This window comes from Vidua macroura, chromosome 6 (assembly GCF_024509145.1).
Source record: "Vidua macroura isolate BioBank_ID:100142 chromosome 6, ASM2450914v1, whole genome shotgun sequence".
Lineage (NCBI taxonomy): Eukaryota > Metazoa > Chordata > Aves > Passeriformes > Viduidae > Vidua > Vidua macroura.
This window is the reverse complement of record NC_071576.1, coordinates 37,397,610-37,421,075: the sequence shown is the minus strand read 5'-3', so window position 1 is coordinate 37,421,075 and position 23,466 is coordinate 37,397,610. Positions and strand designations below refer to the sequence as shown.

General features: G+C 41.8%; 1 protein-coding gene across 4 annotated transcripts in view; it reads right to left on the bottom strand.

Annotated features, from left to right (window-relative positions):
- Positions 1-2,449: 2,449 nt before the first annotated feature.
- Positions 2,450-23,466, bottom strand: part of RPAP1 (RNA polymerase II associated protein 1) — a 40,970-nt gene continuing 19,953 nt past the window's right edge. For 2 of the 4 annotated variants that reach the window (XM_053979700.1, XM_053979701.1), the window contains exons 13-27: positions 21,697-21,831; positions 21,340-21,519; positions 19,194-19,351; positions 17,646-17,816; positions 16,679-16,880; positions 14,671-14,780; positions 12,620-12,815; positions 11,564-11,713; positions 10,994-11,136; positions 9,032-9,836; positions 8,096-8,272; positions 7,361-7,417; positions 6,504-6,598; positions 3,040-3,123; positions 2,450-2,537 (exon numbers count right to left, since the gene is read on the bottom strand). In XM_053979700.1, the coding sequence (XP_053835675.1) occupies positions 2,507-2,537; positions 3,040-3,123; positions 6,504-6,598; positions 7,361-7,417; positions 8,096-8,272; positions 9,032-9,836; positions 10,994-11,136; positions 11,564-11,713; positions 12,620-12,815; positions 14,671-14,780; positions 16,679-16,880; positions 17,646-17,816; positions 19,194-19,351; positions 21,340-21,519; positions 21,697-21,831 (2,694 nt within the window). In that variant the 3' untranslated portion in view covers positions 2,450-2,506. Of the gene's footprint in view, positions 2,538-3,039; positions 3,124-4,422; positions 6,599-7,360; positions 7,418-8,095; positions 8,273-9,031; positions 9,837-10,993; positions 11,137-11,563; positions 11,714-12,619; positions 12,816-14,670; positions 14,781-16,678; positions 16,881-17,645; positions 17,817-19,193; positions 19,352-21,339; positions 21,520-21,696; positions 21,832-23,466 lie in introns of those variants that run through there. The other 2 variants (XM_053979703.1, XM_053979704.1) reach the window with 2 other exon arrangements.

Here is a 23,466-nt window from a genome sequence, read left to right as displayed (position 1 = left end):
GAGCTGACACTCATGTCAGAGACAAGAGATGCATGATGGTTTTAAAAAACTTTTGTATCATTCTAAATTTGTTTTTTATAATCTATATTGAAAGATACATTGATGCCAGGACTGGCAAGCTGCTTTTTTGTGAAAGATGCTAACAACATACCTTCCCAGCGGCTGTCATTGTATCATCATGGTGTGTTGCACCCCTCTGAAACTACAATTCACTGCCAGCAATGTGATACCTGAATTTAATCCAGAGCTCTTTGCACTTCCTGCTACTTGGAAGATATTAAAGACCCTCCCCAAACATGCATTGTGCTGAAAGCTGCTAAGAAAATGTCACATGCACTGAGGAAACCTGGATACTATTTTGGAGATATTCATTTTTTGAGGCAAAAGTTTACCATGGTTGAAGCAGTAACAGTAAATAGTCACTTGATACATAGGCATCAGTCTCCCTTTCAGAAGATAGATCCAATACATTAATTGCTAAAGTGTCATCAAATATCTGACAGATCAGACCCAAATGGTGTGGTGTGCTTACACAAGACAGCAATTTGAGCCTTCAAAGTAAAGTTACAGACTGCTTTGCTGTAAGGTTTCCAAATGGGCATGTTTTGCATGTTATTTATGGACATCTGCCCAGACCTTCAGATGAACAACTCAAGAGATGTGAGCTTCCACTTCAAACTCAGTAACAACATCTCAGTTCTCCAGTTTAACTGTTGAATTACTGATTGCTTCTGCAAACAGCCAAAAGAGTGAGAAAAGCCAACAGGGAACTAGAAGTTACTATAATGGTGGAAAATTAAAAGTAAAAAGGCAAGCAGAGGGAAGGAGAGTCTAGTGAAGGGAAAGAAAGACACGGAACACCTGAGAGTACTGAAAGAAAGGGATACTGAAAAGCAAAGAGGAACCACAAAACTCCTCTCAACCTGAGAGACCCAGAAGCAAAAGCCAAGCCATGCTCCAAGCCCACCAGCTCACTCAATCCTTCTCTTTGTCTCTTCCCAAAGCTTCGCACTGGTCACTATGGTCAGGGAACAAGGTTGTGCTTTGGCAGGACCTCCAGCGCCTGCACTCCTGTCCCCTCAGTTACCACAAGGATTGGGCTTCTCCTGCCTCTTTTTTCCATAGCAAACAATCCTGCCAGAGCCCCCTCATTGCACCCAGGGCCCCCAGACCACCCCAATGAGAGCTTTTGCTGAGGGCAGGATGGTCAGGAGGCTCAGGACTTGGGCAGCCCTCCCTCCTTCCTTGGGGTAAACATGAGGCAGCGCTGTCAGCATAGACCCAAAAAGACAATAACCACATCAGCCCCAGCACAACACGCACAGTTTAACTTTACCAACCTGATCCATGTTCTCCACAGCCCTTAGCCAGGCACCCACACTCCAGAGAAGCAGATAAAAGGCATGAAACACGGCATTTACCTCCCGTGGATGCTGCTGCTGGCCCCTCCCCATGCTCTCTGAAGGCCGGTGCTGGGCCCAGGTGCTCCCTGTTACCTGCCCGGCCCCACAGCTGCTGCCTCTCATGACGGGCTCCCAGCAAAAACTTGGCACAAAACTTTCCTCCAGCCTGAGTCATCAACTAAAACCTCAGATTTCAGCACACACTGTCATGTATGTGGCTGTGCTTTGACATCAGTGGTACTTCTACATCACACAAGCCCCATTTCTGTTGTGGCCAGGACAAGCTGCTGCTTTGTGATGAGGAATAGCACCACTGGTCTGGTTTGTCATCCATGTTGGATTAGGGCAGGGGTGAGTGCATCGAACCTTCCCCCTAGCCTTAGACTTGGTTCTAGTGTCCATACCCAGTACTCCCTAGGAATATTCATCACCCTGACTGGGCTTATTAGCTGGTTGCTCAACAGTCAGCAACGTACTGCAGAAAGTAGCCCAGACACAGATTAAAGGACATTCATCTGCTGTCTGGAGCCATAGGTGTCTGCTGGTTACACCTCACCTACAAATAAAGATGGATCTGAAGTTGAGCCAGGTGTTGTTTGGTCTAAAATGTCCTCTGATCATTAAACCTGCACAGAGGTATTGCTGGGGCCAGGGGCAACTGCAGACTCACAATACAGCCGGTGCAGTGCCTGCTCCTTTAGCACCGTCCTCCGGCTGAGCTGGAGCTCTTGGTGCTGCAGCTGGCCAGAAACCTAAACACAGCATTGCAGAGCTGGCTTGAGACTCAAGATTATCACAATAAACACAGGGACGGGAGCACATTGTGGCGAACTTATCTCTGCTTACAACCACCACTTAATCATGCAAAACACAGCAGTTCTGTGAGCAGGGCTTCCCTGCACATTCTCCATTCAGAGGGAGAGGGGAAGCCAGTTTTAAAAACTAGGGCAAAGGCCAGTAAATTATCACAAAATTATTTAAACAAGGAACACCAGAAAGCCAGCTTTGTGAATGTAAAGTTTATATGAGCTTCTGTAAGCGGAGGGGAATAAGCATGTTTTGCCTCCCAAATACGATCATCAGCTGAAGGCAGCACCACTTCATCAGTGAGAAATTTCCAAGAACTTTGCAGAACTAGGAAGAAGTAAAAGCAATAATTAACATGACTTTCTGCTCTACTTTATGTTTGACACTAAAAGTAACGTGCTTGTCTAACCCACAGTGTATTTACACATCCACATCTTATGCCTTGCTCTGTCCATGACTTCATCAGCAAAAGGTGTTTAGGGTTTTCCTGGCATTAAGTGGCCAGACAGAATGCATTAGTCTAGAAATGGATTATTAAATTCCACTGTCAGACTGAAGTAGTCAATAAATACAGTGGAATGAAAGTCCTTCAATTATATAATGCTTTATGTGTACTGTTAAAAAGTTTCCATACAGTATGGTTTCAGTCCTGCTTTGATTTCTTTCTTGCCTAACCCTTTACTTTCTTCTGTCAGGCCTTGTCCTTCCTCAGTGTGTAGTACTGCCAGCTACCAAGTTGCTTACATCTTTTTGAGAACCATCCCTACTCAGCAAAGTGAGCCAAGTCACCACATATGGATTCTAAAATCCAGGACTTCAAACCACTCACATAGCTGAAGAATCACAAATCAACTCCATTTCTTCTAGGCACAAAAGGATGTGCTTCCAAGCTGATGGGAGAACTCTTTCTTCCCTTTCAAAATGCAAAGGAAAATTCAGTAAAATGCTATTAGAAGTCATAGAATGCAAACCTGTGACAGCCCCACCCTCTCACTCGCCTACTCAACAGCAGTGCTAAAAGGATTATCTTCAACTCGTCTTCAGTCCAATCAACCATTTGTTTTTAAAACCACATTGCTGCTGCCTTCCAGTGCATGATAAATTTGTACCAATAGAGATTCCACTGTTATCCATATGGGACATCATCAGTAGCTTGGATGAAACCAAGCATATTCTAGCCACAAAGGACCAGAAAATGGGATGCCCTTTTTAGGAATTAAAAGACAGGCAGGAATTTTTATAGTTGTTGTTGCTGGTTTTGTTGACTTCTGATGAGAGATACCAGACAACGTATGTTCTTCTGAGTTAGAACCACTTCAACACCAGAAACTATTTGTGGATCCTATTTCAGCAGAATTATTTTCTTCTCAAAGAAATCTTAAGCCTTCAGTAAGGAGTCAAGAAGTCACAGCCATTTTTTTGGACAGTTTTAATTTTCTTCACCTCCTCACTTACCGTGACCAGGATTAACAGAATGAACAGAATGGGCATGCTTTGGTCCTGTCTCAGACTGCTTCAGCTTAAGTTTAGATCTTACATTCAATGTACCATGGTTTTTCAAAAATGCTCCTGCTGTCAAAGCACTGTATGGTTCTCAGCAACCCACCACATAAAATATTTAATTCTCCACACTTGCTCCAAAAGTATATGCAAAAATAAAAAATGCAGAAAATTCAAGCAATGCATAAGGGTGGCTGGTTTTATTTCAGGTCTCATTAGCACTGAGGCTGAGAAATCTTGCATTTAAACTAGATAAAGCAATGCCCTCTAGTGGTTTGTTGCCGAAAGCCTTAAAAAAATTCATGTACCATCTCAGGTGACAGTCAACGTTTCAAAAGCTTACAGCTCATATGCAGCATCCTTGGAATTTTCTGTGTATCACTGTGGCCTGCAGAACTATTTGGGATCCCTTCTTTTCCTTCTCTCCACTGCTGATACTTGCATCATAATTTCAAATACCATCTGTGGACAGTCCTCCCACCTGGGGCACGTGTCAAATCACATCATACCACTCTGCACCTTCCCCAAGTACACACAGAATTTGGTACACTGTGTTACTGACCCATCACACAAGCAGGATGGAATTTTTGGCTTGAGGAGCTTTCTTACAGAGGTCCAAAGTTTAAAAGAATTCTTTAAGGCAGCAGCTGTCCTAAGATATTGATTAAACTGCAAACAGAACTATCCAAATTCAAGAAAGACTCAAGCAAAGTATTCTCATAGTTAACAAAAACTCCTGCAGAGCTATCAAAATATTTATTTACATCCTGTACACATTACAAAATTCAACTTTGCATCCCACAAAGGACTGGAAGAGATTTGATAAATGAAGGCCTGAAAAGCAAAAGGTAAAGTCCTTGATGAAGACTGCTCTTAAACGTGCAGCTAGGAGTCCTTCAATTTTACCACCCATTGCTCTGAAAGACAACTGCTGGGCTCTCACCATCTAGACAGATTAAAACTTGAATGACTTTAATTAAACTTTTGATCACATCAAATACTTTTAAAATAATTAACAACAGTAAAAAAATCCTGTTAGACCACTGTGCTTTTGTTATTTTACATGACATTGATCTGTTGCAGATAGAAACCACAGATCAAAAGGGAGGCCAAAAAAAAAAAAAGAGATTGGAAAGAAACACCAGTTCTGTCCATTTCCTACCTGAAATATGGGGGGAAAAAAAGATGAAACTGGCTATTTTCTGGCAACCTAAGGAAGGGGACTGGTACACTTAGAAAACTGCCAATACAAAGACAGCATCAGTCACAAATGCCCTAAGCCCTATGTGATTATGCAGGCATTTGAGGGGGCAGCAACACGACTGTCAGGTGAAAGAAAAATGCTATAATATAGATGGACACAAGGTCTTTTCTTTTCCAAACTCAACGATTCTTTGATTCTATTAAGTTGGAATTTGTTTCTTGTATGAACAATTTCAGTCACACAAGTGGGCCTATTAACAGTGATTCTCACTCCTCCTGGGACAGTCACTGGAGTAAGGTTAACACAGTTTCTTCAGAGGGAAGCTAGCTTGGCCTCTTTGATAGGTAGACAGAGGCTGAGCTCTTCAGACTAGGTATCACCCTGCACCTTCCAGAGGAATTTATTCATAAGAACAAAACATCAGAAATCTCTTTTAAAAGTTTTGTTCATAAAAGTCAAGTTCTGCAAACAAAAGTCTGCCAGAGTGACCATGCAAAAATATAAAGAGAACACCCAGTGAGAGCATACACCTAGAGAAAATTCTGGACTTGATGTGGCACTTGTAATAAGCCTTTTAGGGCTCTGCATTTGCAGCCCTTGTGTCTGAGGCTGCAATTCAGAATTTGGATGTAGAAGTAGGATCAAATTAGACATTTTTAAAATTAGGCTTGAGCTAGGAAACTCCACTTCAAAATTTAAATTGCCTTCTTCTCAGAGGGCAACCAATACATATTCTAACTAAACAAGCAGATACTTTTTTTTTCCCTCTAATGAATGATGATTACTGCCAAGCATTCTGGCCTGCAAAGAAATTATTTTTGATCTTGTTATACATGTAACCAAATTAAGGGAGAAAAGAAAGCAGTTTAGAGACCATCCGAAAGACAGCCAAGGGAGGATATTCAGTGTTTGTACCACTGCACTAGGAACTCATATTTCTTAGAGGTCTGACACAATACATCTGTGTTACTGAGTGTATGCACAGAACACTATCTTGGAGAAACTGCTTATATATGTTAAAAAAAACCCTCTCAGGATCAGATTCCTCCCTGTCACACTGTCATTCTGTTTGCAGGGAATAGTGTGAGAAAAAGACCATTCAAAATCCAAGGTACAAAAAAAAAGCAATGGAAGGATCTGGGGAAAACAGACATTATCTTGAGAACCCCGTTTCCAGCCTGAGTGAACAAAACAGCTTTTCCAGGTCCTTCAGTTTATTCAACAGTCCAGTGCCTTTCAGACACATTCTCACCTCCTCTGGGAAGAAGCAGAACAACTTCAAGGAGAATGGAGGAAAATGCTCCAACATCCATCACAGAGAGGTCACACACATACATGCTCTCATATCTTGACAGCATGTATGTTCTGCAGGGCTGGGAGCATTCTACTAGTGCTTCACTAGGCAAAGATGCCAAGAGTGTCCAGGTAAAACACTAAAACCATCTGAACTGAAAGTAGTTTCATCAGTGAAGTATAAATTGAGCTTTTCCATTCTTCACCTTGGCCCTCTTCTTGCACAGGTGCTTTGCTATGAGTCTAGTGCTGGTGCATTCTCTGTAATTTCTTTCTGTGTCACTATCTGCAGGTACCTCAGTCGCATGGGAGGGAGCTGCTCATAAAGGTCAAATCCTAAAGGACTCTCTGCATTCACCAGTCTGTAGTACAGCAGGTGCTTTTTCAAGTTCTGAAAAACAAAACAGAAAGGTATCTAATCTTTTCCACCGTCTCCAACACAACACAGCAAATCTGCAAATAGTCCAATTCCATCATGCCCAAGATATTTAATTACATCATGTTCAAAAGAAAGGCAAGTTTCTTCCACTAAAATTCACTTTTTATTTGAATGAGAATTCCTCTTCTAAACACAACTCCAGTCTCCTCAACAGCCCCTCACAATGACTTCTTGCCAGAAACCCAAGTGGATTTTTGAGTGTGATCTAATAATTTACTCTGGACACAAATCACAGAGGGCCAAATGACCCATCTCTGTGCCACAAAGGATAGATTTTGGCAAGCTCCTTGAAAAAAAGATAAACCTTACATCCGTCCTGCTCCTTTCAGGGGAAGCATCCAACTAAGAGTTAAGAAAGATCACTGCTGGCCACCTATTCATAACTGTGCTACAATCATCCCTCTAATATCTCTAGCTATCCAGATATAACACTACTTGGACAAGAGGCATGGAAATACAGTACAGGAGATTCATCTAGGCTCAGTGTTTTGAGGTCAATTACTAGTTAAGCATTTTTACAGATATTTTATTAGATATTTTATTAGATATTATTTTACAGATATTGCAGGCCAAAATCCTGCTGCAAATCTCCTCTCATTGTCAAATTAGCAACATAATTAAACACAATTTTCAAAGCCAAATATAAGACTTTAAGAGTACCACATATGGAAAACTTAATTCCCAGCAGCACAAGCCGAATCTTACAAATCCTACCTCATCCACCAACAGCCACGTCTTTCGCAGCATGCTTTTCCGAGCAGCATCTGTCTCCTGAGAACAAAACACATACTTTCCTTAATATGGTGCAGTAACACCTTTGCCCAGGGGCATACAGCACTTCAGGATGACTTGTTCATTATAGTGATGAGTAACTTGTTGCAGCAGAAAGTGCTTGAGATGCCTTATCACTTAAATCCTGCCTCTCTGCTCCTTTCCCTGATCTGAATCTCAGCTGCCTTCTCAACCTTCAGGTAGAATTGCAGATCAGAGGTGAAGTCTTGTTAGTACAACTATTCACTGATAGAGGCCTCAAGGCCATGGGAGGGCTTCTGCTTGGTTACTTAAGCAAAGTCAAAGAAAAGAGTACTTTGTACCTTAAGATTGCTAAGGCAGAGGCCAAATCTATTACAAGCTCTCTCTGTCTGATCACCTTCCTTATTCCTTCTGCTTATTCTTCCCCCCACACCACAGAACACATAATTGCTGACCTCAAAGATTTAGGTAGGACTAGCTACCATTACTGCAAGTGCATTAGGGTATAATGAACAAAAGCTGCTGCCTTGTATGCAGATCCTCAAACAGCTGACGAGTCCTCAACACATTTGCTTACAGCCTTTGTTTTCAAGTCCCAAAGGTCAGCGATTCATTGCAAGGTACACTAGATTTACAGGGAGAGCAGATGCAAAACCCAAAGACAGTAGTCCTGAAGCTCTGCTATCCATTACCCACCTGTGCTGTGCTTTCTTGGGAGAAAATAAAACTGTTCACATGGGCCACAGCCACCACATACAGAACAGGGCACCAGGCATGCCGCAGTGCACCAGTGACCAGTGTTCGGAAGTAGAGCCGCAGGAGGTTCAGGTTATCCTCAGGAGGGGAAGTGTAGCGCTCAAGAGGCACAGGAAACTGCAACAAACCCATCCAGAGGCAACATCACAATTTTTGTCAGGGTCCAAGTGGTGAGAGGAAGTTCATGATTTCTAGAGTGCCCTTCCTTGTGCACGCCCCCCATAACGCGATGTACTCCAGCGGCATGACCCCCATTTGCAGCAGAGCTGCTACGGCCCACCCTGACTGATGTGACACGCCTTGACAAAGTGCTGTCAAGACCTTTTCAGCTTTATGGAGAGATGTTTTACTGGTCCTATCACTGCAGCTGATTTTTGGCACAGATAAGATGAGCACTTATAAAGTAAGAAGACAGAGTATTTTTGACAGCACTGCTAAATTCTGTCTCTTGTGCTCTGCTCACTCAAAAGAAATGCAGTCCTACACTTGACAGACCAAATTTTCTTGCTGTTACTCAGAAGAGCACAACTCCAGTACAACTATATGTGGAAAGGTGGTTGAGAGGGAAAATGACTATTTGTCTATGCATGGGCAAGGAAAAAGTTCTCACCAAGGTGTGAAAACACTTATGTAAGGGAAAAGTAATTGCTAGCAGAACACAGGGTGCAACCAGCCTTTCATACATACAACCTATAAATTATAAGGTTCTCAATGGTTAAACCAATCATGGCTTGGGATAGTTTCCAGTGAAGACTGAGCAATTTCACAGCTCCTGCCCTCCACATATACACACAAATCAAGGTTGGAGAATCACAGGCAAGAGCCCAGTAACACAGAAATACATAGTGACAGTCTATTACCATAAGCCAGGATTACCTGCTGTAATGGCACTCCCAGCGCCCGCAGGATATTTGTGTGCTCCCCAAAAACAGAGAGACGCAGATGAACACTGAAACGCTTCTGTAGAGGTAGAAGAACAAAGACTCCAAAGAGTGGATCTCCAAAGGAGACGCCCTCAAATTGCTCCAGGAGACTTATATAGAGATCATGGAAGGACGCCAAACCAGGGAGAGGAGCATCCAAGTTCAGGGAGTCCAGGGCCTTGGGTTGGCAATACACAGAGAGAAGGGCAGCTGTGTAGCGGTGGATTGGTGTTTCTAGAAAGAGGTCACTGCCAGTGAGGAAGACACACATAAGCCGTGCAAGTTTGGCAGCAGTCGGGATGCTCTGAAGGATTTTAGAACGCCAGGTTTCCAGCAACAAGACCCACTGCAGGTTCCAGGTCACAGTGTTGATGAGATCAAGTGGGAGAGAGTTCAGTATGGCCCCACGTGTCTCTGCATTAGTCACTTTGTTGTAGAGGCTGATAAGTGGAAAGAATGGCCAGTCTGAAGGCAGGATGGGCCCTCTGACCTCAGGAAGCAGCATTGACTGGATGAGGTAATTCTGCCCTTGGTAGGATGCCTGAGAACGTGTAAGGGTGGGCTGCAAGTGGACAAAGTGGGAGAGGTAGCAGGAACGAATGGAAGGCAGATTCTGGTATGATTCTCTCAGCAGGGCACCACGAGTAACCTTTGGAAGAAATGCTGCTGCAGAGCCAGGCTGTGCCAGTTTGGCACTGGTGCCCAGATGCAGAATATCAGAGAAGTCAGCTGCTTCTGGCCCACCAGCTTTCCCTTCACTGTAAGTTAAAGACAACAGTTTAAGAAACAAACAAAAAAAACCCTGAAATGCCAAACAACACATCACATTAATTCATCTCTACAGTCTTCCTGGAACAGCAGTATAGGCAGAGCACACGACACTTTCTACATCATTGACCTATTATAATACAGAGGGCCTGTAAAGCCTCAGCTACATTGGTATTTAGAAGGAATTCACAGAACCACATCTGAGTCAGCAACACTGAGGCTGTGCCATGAAAACCCTCCACACAATGGCAGTCTAGTGTGGAGCCTGAAACCCCTTGTCCAGAGAGGCAGCCTACTTACCAACACAGACATGAGAGTGCTGAGATGAAATACTGCATATCAGATAAAGCCTACACAAACTAGTAAGACAATTCTCAAAACAGAAGCTTTGCAGCTGGCAGTGGCAAGGTCAGGGGAGCCATACAGACTGATAGAAACTGTGCATGTGGAGGGTGTTTGTCAAATCCATATGCCACAATCTCAGGCCAAAGACTCACCATTTTGTTGAACCAACAAAAAAAACCAAAACACCACCACACTAACAAATTTTCCTTCTTTCTGAAAAAACGTAGTACCTCCTTGCAGCACTTTGGTTCAACCTCCTACAGGGATACACCACGGCTAATTTCAAACAGATTGAGATGAATAAGATAAACTGCTACCATCGTCTTGCCCAGATATGAGAGGATTCATATCTGAGATGCTCATGAGTTCTTCCAGTGTAAAGTGGAGGACATGGCATTTGTCAAATCAGCAAACTTGATTAATATGGGTTTGAGAAAGATTCACTGAGCTTTTAGGCTATGTCAAATTCTCATTTATTTTCCATACTCTCAGGATGGAAGATGCTAGACCTTAGGGATGATCAGTTCTATCAGAATCACACAAGCCTTGTCACAGAGGAAATCAAAAGAAACTGGTCACATTTTGCAACAGCGGTACATCAGAGAAAAATATGCAACCACCATGCTTGCCTGATTAGAAGGCTCCATGCCAGAAGAATATGCCAGTGAGTAAGTAAAACATAACTACAGGCCCTGTTAAAGGCCAAAAATTATGACAAAATTGCAGAGCCAATATGTTTTTTCTATTTTCCCCATGTTGTCCCAGGTACCAGACTAGAAAAAGGAAAAAGTGCAAAGCTTACGGAAGAAACTCTGGATTAAAGGCAAGATCCAGTAGGACCTCGTGAGCCAGATGCTCACTCCCTGGCAACAGACGGCTTAGCAATGCCATGGCAACACAGTGATGGAGTGAGGCATGCTGGGTGGAATCCGGACAAGTGCCTGCCTGTACAGGAAACAAAACCACAGATAAAAGCAGTTGTCAACAAGACAATCAACAAGGACAGGAGGGTCAAACAACACACAGATCTTGCTGCAAAGTGAAAGACTTAGGCAGAGTGCAAGAGCTGTCAGCATTCATACCGAGAGATATTTCTGCTTCCCCTGACTGCCTTAGATAGTCAGATTTTTTTTAGCAACACAGTTGAAAACTTTGTTCTTACTTTATCCCTAAGAAAGGCAAAAATATAATTTTTACATCCAAAGTATTTTGGAACTAAATCCCCACATCAGTAACTGGAAAGATGTTATTTGCTAATGGGTCATAGAAGTCAGCAGAAGAGTTGCCAGACCTAAGTCAGATACAAGAAAGAACAAGGACATGAAGACCAGCTGTCAGTGGGGGAAAGAAATGAAAGGACTAGTAACGATACCATTCTCTGAGCCAACGCTAACACAAAGTACTGCAAGTGATATTCATGGCGCAGGATCCACGCAGATGAGGGAGTCACAGAAGGAGGTCCACTCTGCCAGCTTTGATGCAGATAATCCTTCAAGCCTCTGAATCCCAGCACAGAGCTGTACTATAAAGGAATCACAAGTGGAGACAAGCAATATTAAGATTTGCTTTGGAGGAAAGCAAAACACAGCCCTATCCAGGGCCCACCCCCTACCTCCTCTCACATGACAATTCCTGTTGGCTACTCCAAAAGCCATATTTAAGAATAGCCTAATAAATATCTGCTTTTCTTCCTCAGGACTCACCTGCATCCATCATGACCATCTCCATCACAGATAACCAACAGTCACTGTCTTACAGTGTTCTGTAAGGCAGAAATCTGACCAGTGGCTTAAAATGTTTTTCCGTCATCTGGCCAGATAGTTCCATTAGTAGCCAATCAGCTAATTCAACACAACATCCCACAGGAAGGCTTTGAGAAACCTTATGCTACGTATTCCATCTTTCTAGGACATTTGCTCTTTAGAGTCTGAAATCTTCCATAACTCATTCATCCTAAAATTCAGAACAAACCAAAGTAGGAAGGACCCTCATCAGTAGCACACATTCTCTTCTTTAATATTACCCTATTTTTCTTTGTTATATATGCTTCAACCGTGCTTTTCCTCCACTGACACTCAAATTTTATATTTTGCTTAGCCAAACAACAGCTATTCAACTCTTCTCAACATTCTTTATAAATACATCCTTTAAGCATCCTTCTTTATAAACACATCCGTCCAGCTTTTTAGTGCCAACTGAATATTGGAATTCAAAGACAAGATATTTTTCTGATCCTCATCCCATTTGTTCTGAAAGTCCGGCTGTTTCTCTCTATAATTCTTTAATATTTTTAAAATAAAAATGCACAACAGTTTGCTTTTAACAGTCCTTCTAACATCTCTTTTATGCCAGGGAAGATACAAATACTAACCTCTCACAAGGATATCATCATTCACCTAGAATTTACAGTGAAAAGGTTTATTCTCACCTTGCTAGTCAGGCCCTTATGAATGTGAGTGATGTTATTGATGAGAAATAAGAGGGCAGTGAGGAAGGGGAAAGGTGACTTGGAGCCAACCAGGCTCAAAGGAGGTTTGCCTCCAGTGCAACTCAAAGATGCAATGCTGCTGACAGATTCCGGTGCCGGGGAACAGGACAGAGGGTTGCACAAAGCAGAACATGGCCTATGTGAAGAAATAAAGGGAGATGGGTTAGGTCAAAAGCATTCACAGTGCTGAGGAATTATCTTGTTGAAATGTTGCTATCTGAACTGTACCACACATTGCAGTAAAATGGAAGCCCTGAATACAGCGAAATACAGCAAAAGCCAAAAGCCAGTGTCTTAGCTGGTACACCAAGCACTACTGCCATACAAGCTAATGCCAGTGAGCTGTCAGGAACTCTTCAGCTAAATTGGTCACGATGAGCAGAAATACTGATGCAGTGACGCATCTCTGATGTCAAATACTTGAAAGTGTTGGACCTTTGATTTAAGAAAATACGCCGTTCCCCACATACATACGCACACCAGGCTAATAAGGCTGCCCACCCACTCGAGACATTTCCATAATAAACTTGTAGGCAAAACCAAAAAGCCAGATTATATCTAAAATTGACATTGCAAATATGCTGCCCTTTATGTACTAATGAAATGCATATTTTGAAACTGTATTGCGAAAGAACGTAGCTTTAATGTACATGGACATGACTGTGCAGACCACTCTTGGCATGTGTGTTCTCTGTAGGTGAAACTACAAATTCCCACACCAGCAGTGCTTGTGGGGCCCAGAGTAGATACATCATGTCTGTATAGGTAAGACCACCACAAAGAGGAGTGATCACAAGCAAGCTGCTCAATGCTAATGGGGTAATAGGGCATGCCCTGTCAAAGATCTATATCATTACTCTATGGCAGAAAACTAATTGCTTAAATGCATTGCTCTTTCTACCACTAGTATTACATGTAGGAGATGCATAAACACATGTGGGGCTCACAAAGTACCCTGAACTCCTGGACCTAAACTGCCCAGAAAGTTTAGACAAAATTGTAAAAATATTAGGGCAGAGATCAGTTGACTCTGGTTTTTACCAGCCAGTGTTAGGAACAGCTAGAATTCTTGTGGATGAGCTTTTATAGCCTGACCAAATCCACTGTCTTCAGACCGCCAGGACAGGCAGAAAAAGATCTAATGAGTGCTCTTGTGTTGGAAGCTTCGGTGCCAAGAGCTTCAGAGCTCAGTTTCAGTCACAAAAGAACATGGACCAAACTGTTTGGTGGCCATTAAAACACACTTGAAAACAAAGGTTTCAAGTGCCCTTTATATCAGATATTCTCAGAGGCGGATGAATGCCTTTCTGACTGCAAGTCAGGCCTTTTAGACTCCCCACTCCAGAAGATTAATCACAGCCTAGGTAAGGAGGCTCCCTCTACAGCAGAAAGACAGAATATCTGCAGTGCTTAACTGTTCCCAGAGCCAGAGCTTATGTTATCCAAATGTCTGGAAGAACAGTTTGGTATCTGTTCTTACATTTCTCTGCAGGGGTTTTCAAAGCCCTAGTGAAGCTCTGTAGGAGACTGAAGATTTGAATCTAGTTAAATTCTTTCATATAAGCAGCACCACACAGAGCACATGAACAGTACATGAACACACACACTCACCTCACCATGTAAGAGCGACTCAACTAACGCTACTTGTGCTATTTTTTTTAGACCAGTGAAACCAAAGAAGAATCAAAACCAAGAGTGACTAAAATAATCTGAAATTGATATGAAAAGCCCAGCTACATGGCAAAGCAGAGATGCAGCAGCACCAGTAGAAAAAGAGCTGCAAACCTCTGCAGCCATCATGCCTTTTCTGTGAGGGGTGAGAGGACAAAGCAGGGTGTAGACACAGCCCTACTGCACTTCCAATTCCCATGCCTGGTGCATATTCCACAGGGAAAAGAGGAGAGAGGGGGGAGAGCTGTCACACAGTACAGTATAGAAATGGGGCTCCCTTAGCTTTTGACAACAGCATCTTAGCAGTGGAATGGTTTTACCTGAGCAAGTCCCACATGCTGTCTATGGCTGGCTGGCTGAGAAGGGGCTGCAGCACCTCTGATGTCAAACGTTCCAGTTCCTCTAAGCAGTCAACTGGATTGACTGATGGCTGTAGAAGATATGGAGAATGACAGGAAAAGAGAGTGAATGACCCTAGTATCCAGTGATAGCAAAAAGACAGACTGATTTATTTACTTCCTCTGTGTTTATTATCTTTTTGCCAGACCCCATTACCTACATAGTGGTACTGCTCTAGGTTAGAGCTGGCCTCACTGCTAAGAGTGTGGAAGTTGAGAGCTGGCACCTCAAGGTGTTCTCACACTCAAGTATTAAAGTGCAACCCAGAAATTCTTAATTGGCTGGAAGCAAGATATGGGATCCTTAGAATCAAGATGCCCTAAATTAAAACTTAGCTAGACCCTCCTCTCCCTATTATCTACATGTTTCTATTTCAATTGAAGACGACACAAAGGTGGATCAGAGCTACCTTGAGAAATCTGAGAGTCTGCAAAAAACAAAACAAAACAAAAAAAAAATCAGCTGCATATAGTGTGATCGACCTACCCATCAAAGCATTACTGTGGATGAACACTGGACAGAGGAGGAACTGTGGCTTTTAGAAAATCATCTAAATTCTTCTGACCCTAGTAAGCAATATTCCTGGTTGAAGGAACATGCTGGCAAATTTTAACACTTTTAATCTTCATTAGAATGCTGCTTTGGGATACAGAAATACTCCTTTCCATTACATAAAATTTGATTTTGCCCCAGGTGAAATCCACCTCCAGAAATCAGTAAAACCTTTGTGAAGATGTTAACCTTAGTTTTTAATAGTCTAACAAAAATATTCCAAGAAGGTCCTAGCATACACTCATCTACTTACTATACAAGTTGAGTTTTTCTGCACTAATCTATTCAAACATGATATTATTTTTTTTTAATCAGCTAACTACAGGTAGATGACCAAACTTCTCTTTAAGTGGAATTCAAAAAGCCAGCATAATTCAATGACTGAAGAAATTGTTTCATCAGTCACTCTTCTGGGATATCTGTAAAGGTTAAAAGGGAGCATTAACCTCTTGGCTGTCCTGCTTCTCTAATGCTCAGGACATAATCACAGCCTGTAAAAGGTATACCAACCTTCAGGGCCCTGAAGACATCTTTGAGAGATACTGGCAGTTTCCACCCGAGCCATAATTAATAAACTCAGTTGCTTTTGGCAAGTTTCAGAGGAGTTGCACAAGTGTGAATAACTACAGCCATTAAATTACCCCCCACACCTTCAACACAGCTCTCCCAAGTTGGAACTCAGACGTGTCAGTTGGGCAGTAAAGAGGAAAATTGCATTTATCTTTAGAACATGAATCTTTAAGGTAGCTAAGGTGTAAGACATTATTCTTCAACAGCATCACACTGACGTGTCACCTTCAGAACACTCACTTTAAAAGATGATCACATACCACAACTGTGTGTTGCAGAATTTGACCTTGAATGTCAGTGCTGCAACAAATAAATTTATCTTTATTATTTCCTATCCGAAGTTCATACAGCATGACCCTTAATGCTCAATCTTCCATCTAGATGATTGCAGTGTAGGTGTCCACATGTAAGCTCTCAGACCAAAGCAAATGCAAAAATGCATTACTTGATTTATCCCACTAGGAAAAACAACTGCAGAATAAAATTACATTGTATTTGCTTCGTGCTTTGGCGCTCTGTAGTAAATCAGAACAATCACAGCACTACCACATACCTTGATTGAGACTCTGATCCCAAAGGATGAAAGGACAAAAAAGGAAGCCATACTGCTAATGTATAGGGTTAGCAGACTTAAGTGACCCTGAATGTCATGCAGCTTAGATATGAGCTGTGGTAACAAAATCAGTGCTCAGTTTGATGTCTTAATACCCTTCTTTTTCAGTACTGCCTGTAAGTTCCAGTTTTCAGAGGTAATACACAAGCTGATGCTGGTGAGATGAGAAGACAGCCTGTATTTTCAGGCCTTACCTGTTGGCTGTAAGCACTGTAATAAACTCCCAAAAAGATCACACAAGTCGTGGTTAGAGGCTGGAGAGTTTGCCAAGTTTCTGTCTGGGATAGCTGCTGAAGGATTTTTTTCAGACTTGTCTCAAGGAAGGGCTGTAAGCCTGACACTTGACTCCATACTACTGGAGGAGGTGGGATTGGTTCACTATCTTCGGAGTTATTGCTGAAACCCAATGGAAAAATGGCATAGGATAGCAAATAAATATCAAACAACTGTCTCTCTAAATCATCAATTTTAATAGAAAGATGTAGTCTAGAAAATGATATCCAATAGCATAACTAGGAGGAAAGTCCTTGCATAGTCCCACAACCCAAACCAAATAATTTAGGCAGAAAGGATAAATGTAGAATGTACTTTGAAAAGCTGAAGTTTCTTCTCCTCCACTACTCTGCTCCTGAGCTATGCTCTAGCTTTACCAGCAATAGTACTTCAGTACTCAGCTTTAGTTTAAGAGTTTCTTGCTTTTCACCAGAAAAATTACATGCGTTTGCAGCAGATCCTACTGCTTTGATGTCTATCAAAAACAACAACCTCTTAATCCTGACTCACCTTGGTTTCTGCAGAGAGGTTCTTTCCTCCAAACCTCAACACATTTACTGTCTTTACTCCCAAAAGAAGTTCAAAGCAGCTTCCTACCTCATTTCAGCAGGGTATTTGGCTAACAGTGCCCTTTATGCCCCCTAGCTTAATGTAGATTTTGACTCCTGCCTCTGGCCATGCTAGTAGGCATAGCTATCAGACCAAAACACTACTTCTGACCTTGTGTCAGAGGGAATACATCCCACCATGCAAGCGCTCACATGTCGGACAGTAAACAACTGAAAATGAGGGGGCAAAAAAAAGGTGACAGCCAGGTCTCCAAACCAAAGAAGGGAAGATGGGATGCCAACAATTGAGATGCACAGAATGGTGATTTAGAGAGCCTACCTGCTTAACTTGGCCTGCAGCTCTGCCGCGTATCCTGCTGTTTGTGTCACATGTGTCAACAGCGTAACCACTGCTGCAGCTCGCTGCACAGACAACTCAACCACAGGGCTCTTCCCACTGAGTAACTCGGGCAGGGACTGCAGTATCCTCACCAGCACAGGGTAGAGATCACTGTAGTATGAATTACACATATGAATTACACAGTGGATATGGTTGGAAAGGAGATCTGGAGATCATTTGTACTTCAATTCCCTGTTCAAGACAGGCCAGCAAGACCAAGATTGCACAGGGATACATCCAGTCAGATTTTGAGTATCTTCAAGAATGAAGAGTTCAGAACCTTGCTGTGCAACAATGTCCCAGTGTTTGATCACCTTTACAGTAAAGTTAGTAAAGATTACAGTAAAAACACTTCAGTAGAATTTCCTGTATTTCCATTTGTGCCCATTGGCTCTTCACTTTCCACTGGAAGAATCTGGCTTTATCTTCTTTACACTCTCAAATAATTTCTTTATAAAGATTGCTAAAACGTGATTATGAGAACCACCACCACCACAATAACAAAAATAAACTGAATTAGAAAAAAGATGACAAAGGAAGACTACTGCTATTCCAATTTCATCTGAATGGGACCTACATAATACTCTGCCTCCAAGCACTCTGATTATCTCTTGAAAAAATTACTTTGATTTTATTCTTGCTGGGGAATAGTTCTCAGATTCTCAGAGACACTTATATTCTTGCAACCATAAGGAATTTTTATTCTTGCTGGGGAATAGTTCTCAGATTCTCAGAGACACTTATATTCTTGCAACCATAAGGAATCTTCTGCTGTTTCTTTCCTCAACATTACTTACACTGCTAAAAGAGTATATACAGTTTTTACTCTTTTTAAATCATATATCAGATTGTGCCAAAGAACACAAAATGCTGCTGTGGATGAGAATCTCCCTTCTGAAACTCAATACTGGCCTCCCTTTTACTCCATTTCAGAGCAACTCCACAGCCATCTCTCTTCTTCCAATTCAATGCAATTACAGGAAGAAGATTTAATGCTTGAGGCAGGTCAGACGTACACCAGGTGCAGACCTTGGCAGTCAAGCATCAGAACTTGTCCTGACCTGGAAGCTGAGGCACCAGTCTGCCCCACTCGGTGAGGTGACCACGGCCCACATGCTGCCCCTAGGTCAAGCAGATTCAGTCCTGGGTGTGCTGCAAACCACGTGTTTTGATGTCATACAAGCACAGATTATTCATCCCTTCAAGGGGAAAAAGATGCAGCCCTAAAAAGCTCTCCCACTGTAAAGCAGAAACAACAAAATAGCAGTGCTTAAATACAGGAGATCGTGAACAAGCAGAAGAAGGCAATACACAGCATGAATACCCTTAGTATACGAGTTTTACTGCAGGCAGCGAGAGAAAGCGAGGTGAGACACCCTGAAGGGAATAGAGACTGAGCCTGGAGAGCCCTGTCTTTGCCCCTTTGAACAGGATGCCCGTTGCCTCTGTAGTGCCCTCCATCCCCACGTCTCCAGCTCTGAGCTGTACCTGTAGAGGTCGCAGGCCTGCCCGTAGCCGGCAGCCACAGCCCACAGCCGGAAGGATTCGGTGCTCAGCCTCGTGGCTTCCTCCCTCGGCAGAGGCACATCCAGAGGCTCTTCAGCGATAAAGCGACTCAACCGACTCTTCATTTCAAATTTGTTAAGCTGTAAAACAAACCAAGGAAAAAGAAAAGGATGAAGAACAAAAAAGACAAAGGGCATCAGCTGCATGCATCATTACCTCATTGCTCCGACACACACAAAGAGCTGCAGATTTCAATTCAGCTCGTTCTGAGCTCTTCTTGCACTGCTCAAATCTGCTTTTATTTTGTGCAGTCTTAAGGAGCAGATCATTAAATGGTCACTGGCTATTAAAAGAGAACTATCCCTGGAAGAGATGCCTAGGGTTACCTAATCCATTCCTAACACAAATCAGCTACACTTAAATAATTTCTGATGAATTTTTGTCTGCCCCCACACACTCCTGTTTTGGATGCTCTCTGCAGCATTTAACTGATTTTTTAAGGAAAAAAAAAATCAGACATATATCAGATATATATCAGATATAATTATCCTTCCTTAAATAGTCATAAATACAACTCTCTTAGTCAAGCTTACATATAAAGATATACTTTGTGAAAAAAGATGTCTACAAAAGTACTGAAGTGATGCTGACATTCTTTTGGGGAGGTCACTATGGGTTTCAGAGGTTCTACAACCTAAGTCTTTCTATAATTCAGTGTTTATTTTATGCAAAGGGTACCTCCTGCCTATTACTTTCATAAGGTTATAGAATTTTTATGCCTTGGAAATGTTCTGAGGTTATTTTGGTATGGAATTAAGCATGACATGACTCATTTGCAGTTCTCTAGAAATAATTTTTATCCTCCCCTACATCTGGGTATTTTTACTTAACCATAAAAAAGAGCTTCTCTTTCCTTCTCCCACACATACAAAAGCTTCTATGTGATCTGTCTAAACAAATGAGGCAACAATGTCTTTTTCACAGCACAAGGACATATTATAGGTAATTTAAATTTCAAATGCTTTAGAGACATCTTGTAGGGAAATCAATGCACACCAGCAAGAAAGCAAAGGAGCCGATGAGTCAAAACTATAAATTCTGACACCTCTTCTACAGAAGACAGGACAAAGTCAAATTTACTTCCAGGAGGAAGATGGAAGAACTTTGTTGTTAGTTAAATAAATTCCTACATTGATGGTTTTGATTTAGTTTTTTATTATCTTCCACTCCCACATTTAAATGCATGCAACAAAACATATGAGAGTGTAACAGTAGCAAAGCCTGAGTGTCAGGAACCTTCTAAGCAATTTTTGCACACCTTGAAATACCTGGAGTACATAAAGCCTGAAGTAGAAAAATATCTGAATTTTACTCTGTTATGTTCCTAGTATGACTTAAACATCCCACTATCCATCACTGTTCTCTATATTTTACAGCACAGACTGGTGTTCTGTTGACAGTAGCATTTTCCTGGATAGCAATTTGTTAGGTGCTGTTAACAGCAGTGAACCAAAAAGCCTAAGAAGTGTTTTTTGCACTGTAATGGGTGCTGCTCTTGGTAGTTTTCATGCATTTATAGCACCAGCATGACAACCTACATGAGGGAATGCAATTATCTCTGAAGTGGAAAACTTGTCCAGAAGTTAAGAGGAATTGAAAACACCGATGAATTATCACAGTTATTAAGACAAATTAATGGCAGAAAAGTTCAACCAGGGTTGTAAAACACAAGGATAGTGATTATGTCTCTGGTTTACACAGTCTTACGCTGCCTATCACTGAAACATGGGAGTGTAGAGAGCATCACACATCAATGCATGCTCTAAACATCTGTTCCTGGTCAGTATCACCCTGCTGGGCTCTGCGACTTTCACATGAGTGCATTACACAAACCATAAAAAAGCAGAGTAAAACATGAGACAGCTCATCTACCATTATGCAGGAGAAGCATCATTATTATGACGCTGTCAACAATTCCTTCAAAACACACTAATGCACCTTCCTCACCCTGTTTTCTTCAGCTTCAGCTCACAGTCACCTCCAGTTAGCTTTCTGTCTTTATTTAGGGAGTAAGGCATAGAGAACCAAGGCCTGTGCAATCAGAAAAGCTCTTCCAGTAACCACTCACCAGCCTGGCTGTTGCATTTCGGCCTCCAGATGCCAACACCCTGATGAACTTCATAGCACTGGCACAAGCAACTCCATGGAGACTGGTAAGTAAAAACCCTGGTTCAGCCACTTTGGGATCCCACTGAGTAGGGAGAAATTCCCTGACAATGGTCTCAATCAGTCGAGGACAGTCAAGCAGCTGCAGAGAAATAGCAGGGAGCACAAATAACTAAAGGTGTGCAGTCATGCAGACATGCAGAAGACGTGCAAAACAGATAAGTTTGTCTGATCTCCTTGCCATAACTTCACCTAATCTTTCTTCCCTTTCCAAACCTTTCTCTATCGTTCCCAAGCTCTTATACAATGGGAGATTTACCTGGCTGCATGCTTCCGAGGAGTGCCTTGCTATATGGGTGAGGATGTGCAGTATATCCAGGACTACTGATGGAACAGGTCGCACCACCTCTAGGATGTACCTTAGCCGGTGCTGGATCCTTGTCTTCAAAAGTCCCTGAAAGGTGTTAAAAAAAAAAAAAAAAAAGAAAAGAATAAATCTGTTAGGATCTAAACAAGTGCTTTCTGTACTTCATTCGCTGAAAGCCAAAAGGAGATTACATCTTCTTCAGAGACTGTTTTGACTGTTTTAAAATTGGCAGTCATGAAACAAATAAGTTTCTGTGTATTTGCAAATATGCTGGCAAATGAGCAAGAATTATCTGAACAGAGCAGAAACAACTTTAGTTCTGTTCTGAATCAGACCACTGAAGGGGTTTAGATACTTGTGTTTCCCAGAGTATAAAACTCTAAGTGACAGGGAAATAACCTTCCCTATAAAAGACCATTAAAACCTACTGCTGGTGAAAAAGGTTCTTGTGGTCCTTGAATAATTTTGGCTAGACACCACCTTCAGCTAATGTAGCACTCCGAGAGTACTTATCACATCAGAGAAAGTTAACAGAAACAGAGAACAGACATAAATTCCTATTTTGAAGTAAGAAAAGAGATGCATAGGGATGATGTGATTTCTTTTTTTTAAATGATCAGTGCAGTGCCAGAGTGCCAGGAAACAAATCAGCAATTTATGTAACTGTGTGATGCATTCCCGATTCTGGGAAAAGGCAAATCCATAATACCTGCATTCATATTACTGATACTTCTAAAAATTTGCAGCCAAGCAAGTTGTAGCTCTAGGCCTGACCAAGTTCAGCAGCTGTTTAAATACTCCTTTTCCAACTGTGTGGAACAATTGGGTTGTAACAGCCAATAAGCAAGCATGAAATGGAACTGCACAACAATGGGAACAGAGGGGAATTTGATCCCAAATACCTTCTAAGTTCAGGCCACTCAGAACAAGCTGAATTACTCTGAACCATGACACAGTTTACAGAATCAGAAACTGATCTCCTATCTACCACTCTTTTGTTACATTTTTTAAACAGTGCCACACACCTAGCAGAACACATCTGAAATCATGAAGCCTCTAAACAAGATCAAATGCCCAAGTACAGTAATTCATGCACCCAATGATGCTTTTAGACCAAGTGCTGTTCAAATACAAGCTCAAGGATTAAGTGATGTGATCACAGGTTTTAATGATTGCAGCAGGCAAGAGGGGTGCATTGGCTCCACCAAGGCTGAGTTTGAGATAATAAAGTTTGCTATTTTTACATCTCCTATGAAAAATACAGGATTAGGTTTAAAATGTGGGAAGAATTCATTCTGAACACTGTAAAAATCTTAATCTGAGAAATGCAAACATGACATCTGGGGAAATGGTAAACAGAACAGCCACATTATGACAAATAAAAAAAGAGTATCACTGTACAAATCTACTAGTTCTGAACTATCTAGCTGTAATATTCTTGTCTAACTTCTAAAAAGTGCATATAGACATTTTAATAATTGCTGGAACCTTTTCATTTTTAATTCAAGTATGTAAGCCTGAAAGTCATGACTGTATGCAGTCTTTCAGGACATCTTATCTGGTCATCAGCATGTTTGTTGTTGAATTCCCTAGAAGAAGTTAAGATATATTAATAATACTGAAATGACACAAGTCAAATCTCAACATTTTTAGAGACCAATAAAATTATCCTCCTGGTAATATATGACAGAAACACAACAACCAACAGCCAGGAAAGAGTTC